At 39.7% G+C, this 22,486-nt stretch overlaps 1 protein-coding gene across 2 annotated transcripts in view; it reads right to left on the bottom strand.

The window, feature by feature from the left end:
• Window positions 1-2,070: 2,070 nt before the first annotated feature.
• MDM4 (MDM4 regulator of p53) overlaps window positions 2,071-22,486 on the bottom strand; it is a 42,570-nt gene continuing 22,154 nt past the window's right edge. Inside the window, exons 5-11 of one of the 2 annotated variants that reach the window (XM_049634466.1) lie at window positions 21,887-21,942; window positions 18,020-18,087; window positions 17,190-17,289; window positions 14,602-14,762; window positions 13,200-13,349; window positions 11,403-11,483; window positions 2,071-9,463 (exon numbers count right to left, since the gene is read on the bottom strand). In XM_049634466.1, the coding sequence (XP_049490423.1) occupies window positions 8,891-9,463; window positions 11,403-11,483; window positions 13,200-13,349; window positions 14,602-14,762; window positions 17,190-17,289; window positions 18,020-18,087; window positions 21,887-21,942 (1,189 nt within the window). In that variant the 3' untranslated portion in view covers window positions 2,071-8,890. Of the gene's footprint in view, window positions 9,464-11,402; window positions 11,484-13,199; window positions 13,350-14,601; window positions 14,763-17,189; window positions 17,290-18,019; window positions 18,088-21,886; window positions 21,943-22,486 lie in introns of those variants that run through there. The other variant, XR_007458834.1, reaches the window with a different exon arrangement.

Below are 22,486 nucleotides of genomic sequence, written 5' to 3'. Positions count from 1 at the left end.
TGCCGCTGCCTGGCCCGTGTGCAAACTGCCCCCATCCCTACCTCCAGCGCAGACCGCAGGCAACTGAGGGAGCTTCCTGATTCACTGTGCTATTCCCAGTGCCAAGCAGGATCTGGCTCAGATTAACATCAAATAAGTATTTATTGACCGAATTGAACTCCCATGCTTTATTTTGAAGAGGAAACAAAGCAAAAAGAAAGTATTAACCACATGAGTTCAGGGTTGGGAAGGTATGTAGTGAGATTATCCCTGCATCCCCAAACCCATAATGACCTGCAATCTTTCTAATAGCACTGATTTTTGTGATACCTTTAGAGGGTGGATTTGTGCAAAGTCTAGCAAACGGGGGTGCCTGCGTGGCTCAGTCAGTTATGCATCTGCCTCGATCTCAGCTCAGGTCGTGATCTCACGGCTCTCGAGTTGGAGGCCCCCATCAGGTTCTACACTGATGACACAAGAACCTGCTTTGGATGCGGTGTCTCCTTCTCTCTGCCCCTCCCCCACTTGTGCTCTCTTTCTCCAAAAAATAAACTTAAAAAAAAAATTCTAGCCATCAAGCACCAACTAGGCATTTGTCTGCGAATGCCAATTTGAATCAGTGACTAGTTTCAGCTCGCCTTACTCTAGCCCCAGACTACATTCAACAGTGATTCAGCTTGCAGCACCAGGTTAAGTAGGATGCAAAAATCCAGGAAACAAAACATGTTATGCAGTTGGAATCCATACAAAGTACCTTAAAGGGGTCACAAAACGTGGAAAGGGTTGTGGACACGGAAACTGGCTTCATCCTTGGTTCTAATGCTCCTCCTCTTTTTTTCATTTTTAAATGCTATCCCCAGTATTTCCAGTATCACCCCACACTCCCAGGAGCTCCTCATACAGGTACATATTACATAACTCTAGATAAGACAGCCTACGAAGTGTGTCCCCAACAGCTGTGCAGCATACACCAATCCGTGTCTGTTTTGCAGTGGCCCTGAGCTCAGGACAACTGACCCGAGTTTCACTCACCTTAACGGTCCCAGCTGGGAGGACATGACCTTCTGAGAACGTGGGCTAGCAAGCTCTCTGGTGGACAGGTTGTCTTGATATCCCTCAAAAGAACAGAACAGGAGGGCCACAGACCAGTGGTTTCAATGAAGCTACTGAAAATGAACGTAAAATGTGCTTTTTTTATAAGAATTTCCTAAGTTTTGTTAGCTTTTCAAGGAGGGCTAGAATCCCCCCAATCTAAAAACCTCAGCAAACGTTAGGCATGGAAGTGATAAATTAATGTGTACTCTGTGGCAAACCCTCACTACCTCTTGAACTAGCCCCAATCCGAAACACAAAATAGAAGCCTGCACCTAGCATGTCTCCGTCAACTCAGGAGAGGCAAATCTGTCACCTCACCATTTGAAATCTCTCCAGTAGCAACGACAGACAAGGCAATACAGTCGTGGGCTCAGAAGAGTTAGGTACAGACTGGTGCCTAGAAGCAAGGCTTGTCTCAAATCACCCTAGACATGCAGGTATGATACATTCTCTAATTCTCAAGGGCTATAGTTGGGGAAATTCCACTTGACCTAACTAGCTCAATGTTCAAAGCGACTCTGCAAAATCTTTTCAGTTTCAGAAAAGAAACTGAAGGACTGGGGCGCCTGGGTGGCTCAGTCGGTTGGACGTCCGACTTCGGCTCAGGTCATGATCTCGCGGTCTGTGAGTTCGAGCCCCGCGTCGGGTTCTGTGCGGACAGCTCAGAGCCTGGAGCCTGTTTCGGATTCTGTGTCTCCCTCTCTCTCTGACCTTCCCCCATTCATGCTCTGTCTCTCTCTGTCTCAAAAATGAATAAATGTTAAAAAAAATATTTTTTTTTTTAAAAGAAACTGAAGGACTGGGAACCTAAAAATGAAATACAATACTCTAATAGGTGAATGGTGGAAACTATCAAAGTCACTACTGATTAAGTACAGCAACTTCTATGGCAAATTCTATTCTCTCCGTCCCCAAATCAGACAGAAGACTGCATATAAAAACAAAAAGTGAGATTCTGTTATATACAAATTTCCCCAATAATGACACCACAACGGCAAAACGAAAAATATTTAATACACAAAAAGGCACAACAGAATCAACAGGGATTAAAAGCATTACATAGTGCAAAAACCAAAAAGATACAGAGCTATTTTATTGGCGCTTAAAAGGACTAGATGAGAACACATGAAGCTGTCTCCTTGCCCCATTTACTAAGCTGGCCACATTCAGTTACTTGAAGTTGCTTTTTTCCTTCCACGCGATGCAAGCACATTGGCTACACTCCTGTCGGTTATGCTACCTGATGAGATACGTTATTTGGAAAACTGTATGTTTTCGGCGTATTGGCAGTGCATTTTAGGCCACCTACTCAAGTGCACGTAGAAAATTTTCGTGGATCAAGACCATAGCGTGGCAGTTGTATCTACTATCCAAATTTACACACACTTCTCTCAGAACCTAGAGATGGCCTCTTTTCTAGTCAAGAGCTTCATAGCAAGGAAAGAATAGATGGGCTAGAGGCATGGGTATAAGGAAGCAACATAGGCTCTGCTAGGCAGGCATAGAGAGGAGCTTGTGCTCGGCTTCCAGAACATGAGGTATTCTGAATACATACCCCAGAGCTTGGTTAACAATTCTTAACATCTTATTTAAAGCAATTTACAGGTTAGGTTGCTCCCGCATCCTTTATCTCCATAACAAACTATGAGGTAGAAAAAGGGTAGTACAAGTATTCATTTTACAGATGAGAAAAACTGAGGCTTAAGAAGGTCAAGACCAGGACCACAGAGGGTGGAATGATCTTACTCCTTATCTCTACCCAAAAGGCACATAATAGTGCCTACAGACTAAGGACAGAGTCCTGTTCAAAGGCTGCTTACAACTTCTACCTTGCCAAGTGCTGAGGAGGCCAGAAACATTTCATTCCCCTTTTAAAACATTTTCTATTATTTTTAAAAGGAGGAAAGAAAAAAACCCAAAAGGAGACATTTTGATTATTTTAAAAGGAGTGAAAAAGCAAGGCAAACTGAAGGGGAAAAAAGTCCTGTAGGAAAGGGGAAGGTTGGCCTCAATCTCTTAGTGCGGAGACAACAGTGGCCCTGATTGCCCTCCCTGTTCTCCCATCATGGACACAAAGGAAACCTAAACTAAACTACGAGTTGTTTTTTATTAGACAGTAGCTCTGATGTCACAGCTTCCCCTCCTGATTGCTAGAATCTGCCACCTAACTCTCCAACAGAAACACTCCCCCAGACTGACTGGAAAAGAGGAATCTTATCTAAAGATCACTGTAGGTACAACCACCCAGGGGGTGATACAGAAGGCCTTTGGTATAAAAGCAGTATCCAGAAGCAGACCTCTTTGAACTCTGAGGAAAAAAGAGCAACAGTAAGGGAAGAAGGAAGAGGAAAGGTAGGACGCCAAGGTAGCTGTTAAAAAAAAAAAAAAAAAAATGCCTTAGGATAAGACATTAGGTGTCCTGATAGGTGTCAGTGTTCTAGTGATTATGTCAACTTTCAAGAAAGCATTTGCCAAATGATAGCGACTGTTCTGACACAGGAATTACTCTATAGCACTTGACCCTTTTCAAGATCCCTGACCCATTCTACCCCAAGAAATGAGGACTCTCACTTGCTGTGCTATGTTCCCAGAAGGTATCAAATAAGGATCCTGGATAAAGGAAAACAATCTGCAGGACAAGCAACATCTTTGATTTCGGACAAGCTACCAAGAGATCTATCAGCTACTTCTGCTGCAGATACACTTCTCTGTAACATTTTCAGTCATTCAAAAGGCTCTGACGGAGGTACAGTAAACCCGAGTGTTTTTTAAGGTTGTATTTTCTTTAACAAGGTCACACGCACCAGTAATGGCATTACTTGGGATTGCACGTTCATTCTATCAAAAGATCTCAAAATGCTTAGGATACAATCTCCCACAGGTGAGAAGAGATCTGGCGGCTCCTGTAAAGGACGAATGTAGCAATGGTGACCGAGGAAAGCTCTGTCCACGGAAAGGATGTCCCAAAGCAGTCTGGAAAAACTGTCCCCAAATTAGGCCAGGGAGTCACTTGAACCACTACCTCAGTTCAGCTGTAGACCCTCAGTATCTCTCCTCATACGCTGAACTGCAACTCCATTAATCACCTTCCGGACCATTCCAGCAAAGTAACCTCAGCATACCCTACAGCAGTGCAAAATTCCAGACATTTGTAAACATTGCACATTTTGCTTTTGGCACAGGGGAGAGCTTACAGGTTTTTTCTCTTTGAAGTGCAGATCCTAAACACAGCTAGTTCCTATTTTATAGCCATTTTCAGCAAAGGCATTAGCAGTCTTGATAGTGTATGTACATACATATATACACACCCATGAATGAAGAGAACCATCAAAGTAAATTCTTCTTTAGGGCTCTGATGAACAATTTAAGTAGATACTTGGCTAAATGGAAAACAACAGATTCACAGTATCTAAAGGCATATAGTTCAAAGTTCACATAACTCTCGGGGCGGGGGCGGGGGGGGGGGGTCGGGCAAATAACTGGTTAACAAGATTCCTCCTTTCTAAAGAGAACCAAGAGATAACACAATACTTCTGCAGAACCCAAGATCTAGCATTCACCAATTTCTCATTAATGACTTTTCAAAGGAGCCAAATATTGCATTGAGTTGACATTAAAAAAAAAAAGGTTACAAATGATCCTGACCATTAAAAATTCTCACAAATAAAACAATGTCCTACAAAGCATTATATACACCTAAATATACATAAATTATTATTAAAACACAACTGCATATTTCAAATGCTTGGCAGTGATTCCATCTTATATTAGAAAAGTTCATGGCAGTTTGTAGGCTGGCTTGGCTAGACGCTGACCCATTGTTCAAGCCTAGGACTGAGAACCTGTGATATTCCATAGATGGACTACGAAAAAATGGCAATATGCATTGGTCTTAAGATTTTTATAAAGTCTGATTTAAGTATTTAATACAAAAGCATAGCAAATATTGTAAGTACAGTGCAAGTACAGGGAGTTAATGAGACAGGAGACATTTTTAGCTGTAACCTAAAAATTCATTGTTTCTTAAGATTTGTCACTTTTGCTCTGAATTTTCTGTCCAGGGTAACCTGATCATAAATATTAATAATGGTAATTAAAATAAGAAATTTGATGCCGGGACGCTTGGCTGGGCTCAGTCAGTAGAGCATGCAACTTGGTCTCAGTCAGAAGTTGAAGCTCCATATTGGGGACAGAGATTACTTAGAAAGACAGAAAGAAAGAGAAAGAAAGACAAAGACACACACACACACACACACACACACAGAGAGAGAGAGAGAGAGAGAGAGAGAGAGAGAGAGAGAGAAAGAAAGAAAGAAAGAAGAGAGAAAGAAAGAGAAAAAGAAATTTGGTGCTAATATGGTATGATTTCATTGATCACAAATCTATGGCATGATGCAGAAAAGTTAAACTCCACTGGCACCCCCTTTAAGAGATCCCTCCTCACAATCAAGATTTCCACTCAAGCATCTGGGAGTGAAAAGGGAGAAAAGGAGACAAATCAGACGGGCTGCTAGAAAAAGAGCGGTAAACTGGCACTGTTTCCAGAACACCAGAGCACACCGTCCACCCTAAATACAACTAAAAGATAAATAGTAGTGTTTGGAAATTAGGAATTTACCTGGCAGAAGTAAAACTATGAAGACTTCACGTACAAACTATGTCTTGCTTTACCGGCAGTGAGTAAAATATACCTGTACCGCAGTAGCATGAAAAAAAAAAAGAACAAAACCAAAAGCAAATCAAGATGCAGGTAACGAACTGCTCTGATAGCGTTATGTGGCCCTTTGTAGGACTCTTCACCCATTCTACCCCAAGGAATGACAAGTCCTACTTGCTATCCTACACTCCCAGGGGTGATTACACAGGATAGGGATCCGGGATGAAGGAAACAATGTGCAGGGGAAGCGGCATCCCAGATTTCAGATAAGCTACCGAGAAATACCAGCTGCCTCCTCCTGCAGATACTATCACTCGTTTCTCTGTAACAGCTGCAGTCAGTCCCACGGCTCTCGGCTCTCATCAGAGATTCAGGAAACCTGAGTCCAGGTTATTATACCACTCACAGCTCAAACATACAGCCTGGGATGTTCTACGCAAAGTATTTCGTGGTAACGGGGACAGTATAAAACCCAGGTGAGCAAGGGGGAGAAGGAAAGCTGAGTAGCAAAAGAGGATCCTGTGCTAGGCAAGGATGTACCAAAACTGGCATCAAATATCTACAAACACAAAATTTTCCCATTTTTTGATTTTCTAAAAAAACCTGCAACTTTTCATAAGAGGAATCAGAGGGTACAAGTGCAGATCCCCAACTCTCCCTGTCCCTCCTTTAAGTTACCATTTGCAAAAGCCCCGAACTGGCAAAATCAAACCAAATTGAGGGCTATCAAACTATTATGAAGAGAGTAGTACTTGAGAGAAAATAGGGGGAAAAGCCATTTAAATTGCAGGAGTGGTGGAGCACTTACCATGGTTTAACAAAACACTAAACTCAAAGGACTCGTTCTACTTCTAGAAGGAAAACAAACCCTTGTCCCTGATGCCTAGAGAGAGCCAGGAACTTAACTTCCTTCCCCAAGAAGGAACAATACTGGAGACAATGGATCAGGCTCCTCTGCACCTTTATCTGTCCTCCCTGTGGGAGGACATCTGATTATAGAAGAAAGCCTGACATTTATAGGGCCTTTTTCTTTAGGGAGAAAGTGTTAAAAGTTATTACTCTCTCTAAAGTCCTAGTTTGGCTGCAAGTCACATTCTGCAATATTTTAGGATGATGAGCTACCCCAAATTCGAGAAGCATCCCACTTTACATATTTAACAAACAATGACAAGAGAGTGAGCATGGCTTAGAGACTTACTACAAGTTACCTAGATTCTAGTAATAGCTGCATCACTAGCTGTGACTTTTGACAGTCATTTAACCTTAAATTTAGCCTCAAGTGCAAAATAACAGGGGCTTGAGTATATGAGTGCATTCTAGTTTTAAAATTCTACAACTTTTAACAAAACTCCCCCTCAGAAAATTAAATATCCTGCTAAAAATGATCTTGTTCATTCTACTTCTTGTAACTGGGAAAACCCTTCCTTCTAGGGCAGGGCTTCCCAAAGTGTGGTCTGTGGACCACTTGAATCAGCTTCCAGGAACACACGTTCAAATGGAAACTCCAGGGCAAAGTGGGGGGAGGGGGTTTGAGTTTGGCTTTTTTTTTTTTTTTTTTTTTTTTTTTTTAAACTTGGGCTGTTTTAACAAGCAACCCAGGTGATTTTTTGGATCAGTAAATTTGTTAATTGTAGGGCCCTCGTCGCCAAAATCTCATATGCATACCCCTGGGCATACTTCAAGATTTTTCCATGGAGAAAGCAGGCAGGGATAGGTATAAAGACATCAGCTTAAAGGTCTTCAACTTCCATTTGTACTGTCCTAAGATTAATGTGCTCAGATAAGGCTTCTTCAGATCTACCATTTTTCTTATTATCCTTTCCACAACCGCCATAACTCCCTATTTCCAAAGGAAAGGCTGCCTCTCACCCATCTAGAATCTTACTATGGGGCATTGCCTCAGAATGTAAAAACCCTCTAGAGGCATCCAATAAAAGAACAACAAAAAACCTCCAGAGGAATGATTCTCAGAAGATAATGAGGACAGAGTAAAGCAAAGGGAGCTTAGGTTAAAAATTCTATGCCTTACCTACCTTAGAACTGTAATTGAGACGGTTGTGCCAGAAATGTGTTAATGCATTTATTTTTAAAAATAAAGTCAAACATTTTCTGACTGAAAGTGAAATCTGATTTGGCTGATGAATTTTAAAATGAGAACAGCTTTGCTACTTTATATGACAGGACTTTTTCTATAACTTTAATCAACGAAACCTACAGCTCCAAGGCTTTGAGAAAAATGTTTTTAAGGCACATATACAATATATTGGATAGGGTACCCTTTCTAAGTATTTAAAGGTATTTTTAAAATTTAGATGTCACACTAAACATGTGCAAAAGGACAGCTAACCTAGAATGAGAGCCACGAAATGGAGGGGGAACTGCTTGGAAAGAGGAACAAGGGAAACATTCTCAGGAGACAGAAATGTTCCATTGCTTGTCTTAGGCTGGCTACTCAGAGGTCTACAACTCACCAGAAAGGAAACTTTGTCTGTTAATTACATACCTCATGGTGTAAAATGTGCAAAAGGTTACATATACTTTTTCAAAATTCTTTTAGGAGTATGTTAGCAAAAATGCTCCATACCATTGTTCTAGGCACACATGGAGAAAGCGCTTGTTTTTCAAGACTTTTCTTTTCGCTTATCTGAATCGTGCAGCCTGACTGCGACAATCTATATAGCATTACATACCTTGACTAATCAAATTTATTATTCTTTCTTTTGTTAGCTTTAGTATTTTTCTAATAGCCACCTTGGATCCTAATGCCTAATAACATTCCCTAACAGAAAAAAAGAATGGGGAATACAATTAACTAAAGAAATAGTGAATCTTCAAATAATTTGGTAAGTGAGCGAATTAATGTATTTTTGTTAGTACTGGCAGTTGCTTTCTCCCAGATCCTCATCTTTGAGGAGAGAATGAAGTGGTATCTTTAACGTATCTTTTCATGTTAACAGCGTCCCCCAAACTGGCAACCTAGTTCTAAAGAACTCATTCTCAAATTCCATATAAGTTTAGAAGCAAAAATGTTGGGGAACACAGATGTTTACCCAAATAAATAAACAGATGTAATGGGCTACACTGAGTAGAGATGCTCAATACTGACATTTTGAAACATGACCTAGCCCTGTTAATATTTTCTGCAATTCACTGAGTTAGCTATGCTATAAAAACCTTAATAACCAACTGAATCTCTTTCTTGCAAATAGGGCATGAAGCCCCAGCCTTCTTTAATCTTCTGGCACAGTGAAAACAAGTGACAAGATGGCCTGTCCTCCCATGAATAATGTTTCCATCTCGTGGTCTTTTCTCACACAGACTACACGGCTTCAAGAGATTCTGGCAATCTTCCATGTTTTCTGTATCTGTTCTCTGTTCAAAAAGGTTATCTGATTGTTCTCCCGTGCTTGATATGGTTTCTTGGCTTTCCGAACTGTGGGCCAAATCCAAGAATTCCACTGAGTTGCAGGGATCAAAAAGTTTAGGGTTTTCTTCCTTTGTATACACATCTTTAGGTCTAACAACTGGAGCTGATATGGTTCTTCGGCAATCGGGGACATCGATTCCTTCATTTTCCTTCTTTTCAGGTATGGCAGTGATATCAGACGTGGAGAGAGAATGGGTTAACTTAGAACAATCTGAATACCAATCCTTCCTCAAGGCCCAGCAACGGAAACAGTACCTCTTGCTTGGAGAGTTAAATTTCTTGCACTCAGTACACTGCCACTCATCCTACAAAGACAAGTGCAGCCAATTAACACTCACTCTGTGGCAAACATGAAGCTGAGGAAAAGGGAGGGTAGGCCCTGGCTCATCATCTCACTAAGCTAGTGAGAGTCCGGACATTCCCCATCGGTGGTCTAGCCTCTCATATGAGCAAATTCCACAGCCACGTGTAAGAAAGTCTTGACAAGTTTTACAATGATAGTGACACAACCGCCATTTTCAAGTCAAGATTTATATAGCTATCTTTAAGAAAGTTAAATTCATTATTTTGGCATTCTATCTCATCTGGATGGAATTTTGATTGCTGGCTTTTCCCTGCTGCCTTCTTTTTAGTTCATTTCTTTGTACAACTTAACTCTCTTACTGAGCAAGAAGCTAAAGAATGAAGCAAAGAGAACACTTTCATTCTTTCCCACTAATTAAGAAATATAAAATTTGGCAAAAAAAGGAAGCTAAAATTAAAATGAGATTTGAAAACTACTAAATTTACTCATGGTCTCTCACTAGCTAACTATACGCCTAAACCATACCCTCTGAAAAATGAACGTTCTTGTCCTTGGATGCCCGTAACTTTTTTCCTGCTTCTCCATACCCAAATTAGTAGATACCAAATTAGGAGATACTGGAGCTCAATGAATTTTAAATGCCTTGCTTAATGCAAAGGTAGCTACCTGGAACAAGTCAAGGGTATTTAATGTGGCTAATTGCCTGGCTCTGACAGGATCAATGACTGGACACAGGCAGACTTGATTACTTTCAGAACAAAGGCCACACACTTCAAGTTTAGAAGTCGTAACTCAATTTCATGGGCAAAGAGGCAGGAACGCGACCATCTGTTAAACTGGGTGGTCTTCAGGGAGCCTCACAACACTCTTGCCGGCTTAAGATCCTCACATCTCATCTGAAATGCTATCCAGACACTCAAAGGGGATTCGTAAAGATTTGGAATTCATAACTGATGGTGTGTCACAGTCTAACTGGCATCACTTTTTCTTTTTTAGTAGTACATAAAATAATAGGGCTTATTAAATTCAATGGCATCTTTGATTTGATAAAATACAGTCTATTTGCTTAATAGATTTTCTGGGCCCAAGTAGCCAAAGAAGTCTGATGAAGATGGAAACACTTATCTCTGCTATTTGTGTTATGGTCAAGAACCCTTAACGGACCAATATATTCTACTTTATTACTTAGCTATATGCAGACAGATAATTTGCAGTCAATTACCATAAGGGCAACAGTGGCAGGCCAGGAGTTGGGGAGGATCGACCAAAGACAACATACCACTTTTCTATCCCCAAGCAGCAAACTGTAAACTCTCCTCCCCTGTCCTTCCCCCACCACCCTTCTTCCCACGGTGGGTTAGCCAAGGGAAGCACTAAAAGGAAAATGGGGAACCAGCATGAAAAGAGAAAAGGTATACATTTGAGTCTAAACCTGAGTTGTCATTTGGTGACAAATCCATACCTATTACCTTTCCAGCTGAATACTACATTTTCATTTATTAGCCCTCCATGAATATAAACCTGTGTGGAAATTAAGCCATTTTCCATTTGTCGATTTCTAACAAAGCACTGAAAATATGATCTTTGTACTTGACAAAGAATTTTAGATAGCTTATAAGTCTACCTTTACGATTACAGAGGGGTGGCTAGTGGGGAAAGCAGTGCAGGACTATTCTGAATAACTCTGTGTGTCCACTGCATCAGGTCCAAAGAATTTCGTCAGCAGGGAGAAAGGCATACAGACAGGCACTTAAGTCACCCTTTCTCCAAATTCCAATAAAAACCTGTAACAAAATATAAAGAAGCCAACATGTCTTAACGTCAAGGAAAGGGAGATAGAAATGGGGGAAATGGCCTTCTTCAACACAAGTGCAGTGCTGGAACGTACACACTGGGAGACGCGGGGGGTGCAAAACAGCTCTTTTACTAGATACCCCTACCTCAGAGGTAACTTCTACATCAGTATCGTCACTTATGGACTTGGAGTCCTCAAGGTCATCATTTTTTCCCACTTCAATCACCTATGAGGGCAAAGACATCTCATTAGTGAGGTTCACCTAGTTTACAGGAGGTTACAACCTGAGAGCAAAAAAGACAAAAGAGCTTCAATTTAAAACTACATTCTGCCTCCATCACTAGCACTTAGAAAGAAAATAGCTTAAATGATTCTAGATGCACCCAGCCAGAACTTTAGTAGAAGAAATGATTAAAAAGTACCCAGAAAGGTCATCAAATAGAAGAGGGCGCCCAAATGTATGACTTTAATGAAAATAAACAATATCAGAGTAGAAAAGCTACAAATCATTAAATGTGATTTTTTTATGTTGGGAATCTAGGTAGGCATTCAGAATTACACGAGAAAACGGAAGTGAAGAGTACTATATAAAATAAGGAACTAAGATGTCAAGAATGAAAACAAAGTATTTCAAAGTTTTACTTTTCATATTCAAAAGTAAACCTAGTTAAGTGATACTCTGGTTGCCCTGTAACAACATGCCCATGGACCAGGACACAGAAAGTCAAGAAATGTGGGAAGTGTCTTCTAAATTTTAAAATTTGGAATTTAAAATTCTAACAACACCCTACTTTGTGATCTGGTAAATGGAATAAAACCAATTATGATTCAATTAGGGACCTCAGTATAGCAACTTTCTCATGCAAGTTCAAGTATTCTAAGTCCCACCTCTCTCCATGGAAGTTTCCAAATGTCCCCTCTGTCTTCCTTCAAGCCACTTGTAGTCCCTTCTAATGCTCCCAACATACAACTAGGCTAGCAGGACCTAAGCATCTATCTGCCTACAAACACACCAGCATATCCTTCAGGAACCCAAATTACTATGAAAATCCCTTAAATTAAAAAAATGACCCTATTCAGGGTATGTGTTTTGCTACATTTATTCAATGAATGTTTACTGAGAATCTTGTCGATGTCGGACACTGGATCTGGCGTCCAATTTCTTTTGAGACTTGAGCACATGTTTCATCTTGGTGTGCTCACACCATGTGTATTTGGAGTTCTCTCTTCTTTCCCCTTATTTAAACTCTAAAATACGTAGGGAGAACTCATCTATTTCCATTTACATATCAATGGCTATGAAAGACACTGAGATGTCCAAGACATAAGAATTTCTTTCCCTACAGGCTGCTGTGGCCATTTAGAACGTTGCCTTGTTAGCAAAGAAAGGTCTCCTAAAGAAACAACTCCACAGTGAGAGATCAGACAAGCAGGAAAGGGCAGCTTATTGCTTCTAAAGGAGGAGGAGTTTCACCCAAACAGTCCTATTCTGTTTTTAAGACAGCCTTGGTTAACTTAATGTGACTCTTAAAACTGGATACAGGAAAACATGAAAAAGTAATGAGTAAAAAGCTCAGTTGGTTAAGCATCCAACTCTTGATCTCGGCTGAGGTCATTATCTCACGGTTCACGGGATCGAGCTCCGCGTCAGGCTCTATGCTGGCAGTATGGAGCCTGCTTAGAGTTCTTTCTTTCTCTTTCTCTTTCTCTTTCTCTTTCTCTTTCTCTCTCTCTCTCTCTCTCTCTCTCTCTCTCTCTACCTCTCTCTCTCTCTCCCCTCCCTCGTGCCCTCTCTCTCAAAATAAACAAACTTTAAAAAAAGAAATTAAAGGGGGGGAATTATGTGAGTCATCTGTTGTACAAAAGGGTTGGGATACCAGACCTGAACAGATTATGCTAGGTACACGTAGATACAAACAAGGCGAAATGTTTCCAAACATACCTTTTTGTCTCTTACTTTCCCTACTTCTTCACTTGTTTGTTCAGTATCTGCGGCTTCAACTTTGATTCCCACACCAAATTGCTCTGATACAGACTCATTCAAAAACCACAAATCATCTGTGGTGTCTGAAACAATGGCAGTACCTATATCCTAGTAGAAAAAAAGGTTTATAGTCAGACGCTTATCAGTGATGCTGAACCAATAAAAACGAACCCAAAACTCAATGTCCCTACACATCTCCAAAGAACACCTTGCCTCTTTCTTCGACGGACATCTATTCATTCCACAGACATCTACTTCACATCTACTATGTATAAACTCGTGAGTGGATATAAAGGAGTCTGGCAAAGAATTCTCTACCTTAACAGTAACTCAAGTATAACACTTGAGAAATGGTACTAAAGAGCTTAAAGGCTAAAGACTCATAGCTGCTCAACTAAATAGAATCCATTCCCTCGACTCCTTTCCAAAGGTGGTATTCTGAGAACCTAGAAGACATTCTATTAACTGTGGTACATCATTTCCTTGACAGTCAATAATGTTTATTAAAATATGAGAAATACTGATAGTAACTCAAATCTTCTTTCTGAATTCCCAAACAACTTTAAATATAACTTTCTTTCTACATTCAACTATGGATATTTTATGACATGCTTTTCTCCAATATTCCTAAAAGAAAACTTATTATTTTGCCACCATTATATACCCATTCATTTACTGAGCAAATGCTCACGGAACGCCTTTTACGTGTCAGATACTGTTCTAAGTACCAGGTAACAGAATAGAGTGGTAAATGATGCGAAAGCCCTGGACTTACATTTCAGTAGGGGTAAACAGACAAGAGATACATAAACAAAACAGAGTAACAGTTTTACAAAGCGAGAAGTGCAATGGAGAATATAAAATAAGATGAAGGAAGAGAATAATTATGGCTCGCATTAGGGTATGACACCGGAAGTAATAAAAGGGGTTAGATTTTGGATATGTTTTGGGTAAAGAGCTGACAACGTGAATGCGGCATATGACAGAGAAAGAAATCAATGATATCCCTTTGGATTGGGCTAGAATTACTGGATAGAAGGTAGACGTGTGAAAAAAGAAAGGCTGGATAGGAATGTTTGGGGAAAAAGAAAAATTAAAAGAAAAATCTGGTTTGAACATGTTAAATGTCAGATCATCTAAGTGAAGGTGTTGAGTAGGCAGCTGAATATAGAAGGTGGGCATTTAAGAGAAGAGGTCAGGGCTGCAGATACAGATTTGAGCATCAGGCGCACACAGATGGTGCTTAAAGTCGTGGCACTGAATGAGAATTCTTACAGAATGCAATGTGTGGTCAAGAGCAACCAAGAATGTTACTCTTTCAAAAGAAAACAAAAAGTTCCTCTTCAAATGTGACATTTACCTGATTTGTCTGTAAATCAGTTGAGCCATTACTTCTAGGTGTATAGTTGTTCCTCAGGTTTCCTAAAAACCACCAAGGCAATCCGGCTATATCCCACTCCTCAAACCCAAGGTCCAGCTTAGAGGTCTCACCTTGGGTTAAGTTTTTTATGAAGTCTTCACCTACAGCGGTCAAACGGAAAGAACGGTAACTATGTACACAACACTAAGAATCAAAAGCCGGTTTGTAACACTTACAATCTCTTTCTAAGACAGATAAAAAGACATGTCTACATCCAGTACAAAAGTGGCAGAGCCAAACCTATTTAGGCTTCATTCATTGGTAAGTAATGACACCAGAAGTAGATGGATCATTTATCAAGAAATCTAAACTCTGAAAGCATCCAAACAACGACAGTGCTCTTAGAGGATTTCAAAATGGTCATTATTCGCATGTTAAACATTCTTACCACAGCAATAACTAAAGAATGACTCGCTGTAGCACATGATGCCTGATAATGGCGCGATCCATTGAACTGCAAATGGTGGCGGCTTGGTGGTCCGACATGAGACAGAACCAAGGCAGCCCAGACCGGAATGCGCACTCACAAGGTTGACGAGGCAGTCTCACTGCTACCATGTATTCAGGAAATGTTTCTCACTAACTCACGTTTTGAAAGGTAACAACCATCATAAAATGCTGAACTCAAGGTTATCCAAGTAAGTATGTCCTTTCTAGATCAATGGGCTCTCCTGGAATTATCTAAAATCAAGAAATATTACAAATCCAAAACATAAGAAGGCCCCACATATTCCAAGTAAGAGATGTTGCTTTGTACATCCAAATGGCATTCAAGGTGGTTACTAACATAAGTCTGTTGCTACCACAAGAACTTCTTTTCTTTCTTTCCCATCATCCAATCTTTTTCTGCTGTGCTTTCCTCTTTTCCTACTTTCTCACTCTCCTCTACTCTTCCCAATGCACCAGGCACACCAATGGCAACCACAAGTGTTTAAATGTGCTGAGGTACACGTGCTTGGCAACATTTGTAATAAATAGATCTCTGTCAGAACAAAAGGTTACCTATCTACTTACAAATTATAATGATCCCTGCCCATTAAGTTCAGGAGAAAGTTCAACTTTTTACTTATTCATTACTAGCATTATCAAAACCCAAATTCCTGAGATGGCACCATATTAAAATTATTCTCATCTATTCAAGCTCTATAACTTCTTGTAAAGAGAACAGAAATATACTTTCCACATATAAAAAGTCTGTCCTTTCTATCTATTTTCCTGAGGATACTAAGCTATTTATTCTCAAAGTTTACATCACAAACAACATATAATCTCTTGAATTGGCTATTCTTATATTTCAAATAGCTTTCTGAGTAGCAAATAAGCAAGGACCTGCAGTTATAGAAAAAAATACACATTTAATACCATTCAGAACAGAATAAGCTCCAAGGTAAACAGGCAGTTTTACCTGTTTATATCATGCAAAATTCAGTTGCATGATAAATTGTTTCAATTTTAAACAGCGAAAACAATTTCAGCAGCATCACTCTCTGGAGGTTGCTGGAGGTCTAACCTGCCACTGCTCCAAGTGTGAGCCAGGTGCCTAAGACTAGAAACTATCGGACCATGAAACACCTCTGAGTAATTTATGACATTATACACCTTTGTAGAAAAAATGTTAGGACATATTTTATACAGCAGGGCACGGGGGAAACTTCCAAAATATCGACTAACTCGTTTAACTTGACCATAGCATATCCAGTATGGATGGCAAAGAGCTGAGGACTACCATCCAAGGACAAAGGAACTACTAGACTTCTGATACCTCATTCTCAGCTCTAACATACTAAGTACATATCTTTGCAAACTTCAAAACTCTCTGAAAATTAGCCTTTGCCTCAAGCAGACAAATAAAAATAAAAATTGTAACCAGACTGAACATATACAGGTGTGACAGGATTTAAAAGGCCAAGGCAGGGGCGCCTGGGTGGCTCAGTCGGTTGAGCGGCCAACTTCGGCTCAGGTCACGATCTCGCGGTCCGTGAGTTCGAGCCCCCCGTCGGGCTCTGTGCTGACAGCTCAGAGCCTGGAGCCTGTTCCAGATTCTGTGTCTCCCTCTCTCTGACCCTCCCCTGTTCATGCTCTGTCCCTCTCTGTCTCAAAAATAAAAAAAAAAATAAAAATAAAAAATAAATAAAAATAAAAAATAAAAGGCCAAGGCAGCTGACTTGCCAGGCAGCAAACTGATAAATGTGTAGCTATCTTCTATTAGCACACTAGGCAAAGGAAGGGACTGGCTCCAGCCCAGAAACCACGGGTTGCTAAAGGAGCACTACCATCCTCTTCAAAGTTAATAATGGTCACTGGGGGAAAGAAAAAGTTTTCAGAAAAGAATGAGAAACAGAAGTGTGACATATGCCCCTCCTACTTCATATGCAAAGAAAGTACATTATATTTTGAGTTGCTTATATAATGGTCCCAATTACAGCCAGTGCTTAATATGAATAAATGCCATTTCTAGAAGTCATCAACAAAAGAAAAAATGAAAAAGAGAAAGAAATAAGTGTATATAGCCTTAACCCAAAACTTACCTTCTCTAGAATTTCTGCATTTATGTTGTGAGGTAGGCAGTGTAGGTATATTGCCTTCTTCCATTCTTTTCCTAGAACTGGAACTTTCTTCCGAACTTTGCTGGAAAAAAGGGAAAGATGTGTGTTAGTGCAGTAAAAATGACTGAGACCAGGGGATGTAGCAGTTCCACTCTGGCTCACCAGTTAGTGTGCGGCACAATGGGTTACGCACAAGAAAGAGATCTCTGGAGTTCACAACAGTCATCAAATAAAGGCAACACCTCTCCTCAACCCACTGTGAGCAGAACTAGGAGAACCCCAAAACTGGGGGGAAAAAAATCTCTGCACAAAAGGTCCAAACCGACTGTTAAAAACAGGCTATCGCTCTAAAGCCTCTAGACTACAAAATTAGGCATCGTTCAGAAAACATGTGAAACCCTCAGCATATACCAAGATGATCATAACGTTCTCCCAGGTCTGGGGAAGCTTTAAGAACGGCCTGACATGAATTTAACTGCCGCAAGCCTGTTAAAATCGAATAAAGCAGTTTTCTCAAACACCTATGTACATACACCATCACACATACAGGCACACACAAAAACCCCAAAGAAAATCCAACTGGAGGAACTGAAGATCAGAAGTGCTACATCCCAAAGAAAGATGCAGAGACTGGAACTCTGTTATAGGCAGAACAGAGAAGGTTCACTCTGTCCCTGGTCTGTGAACTCCCAAGAACCTTTCTTATTAAATTCTTACCACATTCAGGGAAAGGTCTTGGGAGTCCAAGATCCACAGGTACAGAGAAGGGGCCACTCTGTACAACAAAAGAAGTCACCGTGTGGTGATTTTACCTTCAGTTGGTCTTGACTTGGAATATCCATACTGTGATCCTGTGCGAGAGCGAGAGTCTGAGCAGCATCTGGATAGCAAGTAAAACAAAAGGAAAACCTTCCCTGGTAATAACCATTCTTTCCACATAAAAAGGACCTCAGCAAACAACCCTGGAGCCAGGTTTAGTCCCTAACGATGTACTTCTCCATGTTGGCTGGACAAGGCTCTCATCCAAAAGGGAAAAATCAAAACTGATAAAAATGGCAAAGACCAAGACAGGCTATATTCAAGATATGTTACCAAAATGTAATCTGGGAGAAAAGGAAAAATAACTAAAAAATGTCCACAGTAAGGGTTCAAATTTTAATATGAAAGTGATTCCAACCAAAAAATAACGGGAGAGTATTTTTACCGTATCTTCCCAAAGGTGCTTATGAGCAAATGTGCCTAACTTGTAAACTAACAAACAAACAGAAAGTCTGGCTTTAATTTTTGTTTTCAACTGTTAAAGTTATACAGGGTTATGAAATCTGCAAATCTGGACTTTTCCCCATTTGCTTTGTACACAATAGCACCTCGTGTAAACTTACATTCTAAGTGTGTATGATGACTTCATGGTTTACATTCCCACCACCTGAATATAGAGTTTTTTTAATTAACAAGTTTTATTTTCCCCAGTTACTATCAACATTTCCTAAGAAGGAAGAGGAAGCAGATAAAGTTTTTCTCAAAGGCAATAAATAGCAAAGAAAACAGTAACCTGAGAAACAGAATTCTAAGTCTGAAAGAAATGTACTTCAAGGACTTGGAAATTTTTCAAGCAGAACAGAAGATGAAAACATAGCCAACAGGAAAACAAGCTGTAGAGAACTGAATAACCTAGAACTCTCATTTTGTGAGGTTATATGTAACTGCAGTGTTCCCAAATAAGTATACCAAGGGTTGGGTTCATTAGCTACCATCAGGTCCAGAGATAGAACACTTACGGAAAACCTCGTCCTCACGTAACAAAGACTGCCAGAGAAAAGAAAAGAATACAGATCCTACAGTTGTCTGATAATTCAATTGTTTTGCACAAAGCAAACAATTTCAAAACTGTAATTATAAACAGCATTATTTCTACAATCATTTTATAGGTAAATGGAGATACTGAGAAGTTTGAGACAGCACTTTCTGACCAGAGTGGTTTTCAAAGATCAATTATCAGACAATGCGGATGAAGCATTTCTTTAATAAAGCAATCTGATTACTGTCATTTGTAGTTCTAAAACCTTACTACCTTACTTAGGCTAAAACATTTAGAAGCAAAAAGAAATTATCTGGGAAAACTACAAAGTACAAAGAATTTTAAAATAAGCGCAAAGTTTGTCACGTATTTCATTTTACCGGTATACACGTGGAGATTTGGAGAAATGATTCATAAAGACCCACCTTTACTTTAATGGCATTTCGCAACCATCAAAATAAAAGGTTTAACTCACTTGCAAAGGTGTACACGGAAAGCACTTTTCTCATTTGCCCTTTTAAATATAACACATGTAACTCCATTTATGAAGATCAACAGAGCTGCCCAGCCACAAGCACGAATGCAAGGGCAAGTCGGAGCAGACAATCAATCAAAATTACTTTGGTGCAATTTTCTGGTTTTGAACATTATACTGTGGTTACATAAGATGTTACCATCTGGGGAATCTGAGTAAAGAATATCTGGAACTCTTTATAATACTCTTACTACCTTTCCGTAACTGAAGTTATTTCAAGGTTCACACGTTTAAGAACAAACAAAATGTTTTAAAGATTTAATGTTCACAGGAAAAATGTGTTACGAAAAACTAACGGGCAAATTCTATATGACACCAATGCGTGTGTGTGGCACAATGAAAAGAACAAGAACTGGCCAGTCAGAAATTATCTGTTCTACCAACTGTCAGTGACAACTAATCTTGGACAAATCACTCATTCTAAAAAAAAAAAAAAAAAAAAAACCAACAAAAAAACCCCTCAGTTTCTTCATCTCCAGACCTTCCTCACAACCTTGTTGTGAGGATCATCTGAAATGTCTGTTACAGAAATTTTCATCTTAATACACAGCATGTTAAATGCTGCAGAGAAAGTGCAAGAAAGAGAGAGAAAAAGTGAGAATCACACCCACTCTAGATATTCAGAGAACAGATCAATCAGAAAACAAATTCCACCGAAAGAGTAGATCAGCAAATATAAAATCCTCTGTGTATTTCAAGTCTGCAGTGAATATCCCAGAAAAGCCCTACTGTTTCATAAGTGACTGAATTTCAATAAAGCACTATATTATTTACAAGGCCTTTCCTCCCAACAGAAATTTACAGCTGGGTGAAGTGGGCGAAGTGGGCAAATTGTTCAATGAAGTCAACAGGCTCCAAAATTCAATGTAAGTTCAAAATCACATTTCAATATGAAAGCAAAGTCTCTCTGCTCTCACTTTAAATCATAAATCTTTATTAGAAACAGATTCTTTCCAACTACAGTATTTATTTCAGTGAACTACTGAAAGATAACCAATCTAAAAGAAACTAGGGATGCCTGGGTGGCTCAGTTGGTTAAGTGTCTGACTTCAGCTCAAGTCATGATCTCACAGTCCGTGAGTTCAAGCCCCAGGTCAGGCTCTGTGCTGACAGCTCAGAGCCTGGAGCCTGCTTCAGATTCTGTCTCCCTCTCTCTCTGCCCCTCCCCTACTCGCGCTCTGTCTCTCTCTACCTCAAAAATAAATAAACATTTTTTAAAAATTATAAATAAATGAATAAAAGAATTACAAACTTGGGCTTTCTTCAAAGGTCAATGTTACCCAAAATCTGATTTGAAGCTCACGAAGGGGCTTCACATAGGAATGGAGAAAAAAAAGGTGTCATCATTTGGCAACGAGCAAGGGAAATCGGGTTACATTTCAGTTATGTACAGCTGATTCACTTATCTCTAACACACCAAACATCAGACCCCAAAGCAGCCAGTTTCCTGCACACACCTACTAACTTAAACTCAAAGGGCAGTATTTAAAAGATACAGAATCAAGCAAAGGGTTAGGCAAATTGGCATTCATACACCAGAAAGCTAAAACCATTAGGTGAAAGGGTCTCGGGGGACCTTTATAACAGATGGGTCAGGGTAACACCACGTGAGCCCACAGAACCTGAACATCACGGAAAGAGGGACAAGCAGACCTTACATGACCCGGATGTGATGCAACAGATGTACAAAGCACCACCCGTGAAATGTTCTCAGCAAAAAATTTAAACTTGAAACTATTCAAGCATTACTAGTTTAATGAAAATAGAAGAAGACATTTAACAACATCACAAGGATACAATGTGCAACCTCTAGAATGTGGGAAATTCTACAGGACAAATGAGCCATTTCTTCAACAAATAAATGACATAAAAATAAAAGGAGGATTGTTTTATAAAGACACTTAGGGGTGTTTCAACCAACCGCAATGTGTGGACTTTGTCTGGATCTTGATCTGAACAAGCCAAATGTGAAAGATATTTCTGAAATAACTGGGGGTCACTATACATACACTGGCTACTGGACAGTAAAAATTAAGAGATTTTTACAGTATGTCCAGATGAAAAAAAATTATAAAAAAAAAAAAAAAAAAAAGCACGTCCAGGTGAAGCAAATGTAGCAAAATGTTAACAATTACTAAGAGGTAGGCATCATACTAATCTATTTTCAGTATATTTGAAATTTTTCACAATGAAAAATTAACGTAATAATAACATTCTATGTAACAGGAATCCCTCTCGATCATGCCAACACAGCATTTCATTTCCACCTCAATCCTCGTTTTCCCATCATTTGCCCCCTTGAGCTCAAAGCTGTGACACACACTGAAGAAATATGATGTGACATACCTGTAGTGGCAGTGGCTAAAGTGACAAGATTCTTTCTTAGCATATCATAGAGAGGGCTGTCAGAGAGACAAAAAAAAAAAAAATTAATAACCCCAGTTTTCCAATTTAGATGTTATGTGTCTATCTGATATGTGACCTTCCAACTTTCTCTATAACACACAAAAAGGCAGATATTTTTTTCCCCCAGGATAGATTTGTTTGTAATCATTTAAAAGTCAAGAATGTTCATGCCCAAGCCCTTTTGTTACTTTGCCCTCATTAAAAAACTAATTAATTTACATTTTATTTAATTAGCTAACAGCCCAAGATTTCCTTTAGAGACCATTCCTTCCTTCTAGGAATTTTTACAATTTTAATTGGGGAAGGGGAGGAAGGGAGTCTTACCAATATAAGACAAAATGAGCTCAGAAGAAACAGTCATCATAAAGCTATCCAAAGAGAACTGGCTTCCCAATTACCTATTAGCTTTTGACCCTGAAACAACCATTTACACCCCATGCAGCTGGAGAAAGTCACACAACAGGTCAGAGGACCTCTACCTCGATTCTTGAGGCCCATCATCAACCTCGAGCTGCCCGGCAACACTGCATTTCTCTCACC

The sequence above is a fragment of the Panthera uncia genome, chromosome F1, assembly GCF_023721935.1.
Source record: "Panthera uncia isolate 11264 chromosome F1, Puncia_PCG_1.0, whole genome shotgun sequence".
NCBI lineage: Eukaryota > Metazoa > Chordata > Mammalia > Carnivora > Felidae > Panthera > Panthera uncia.
Note: the sequence above shows the minus strand (reverse complement) of the source record. Positions and strands in the feature narration are given on the sequence as shown.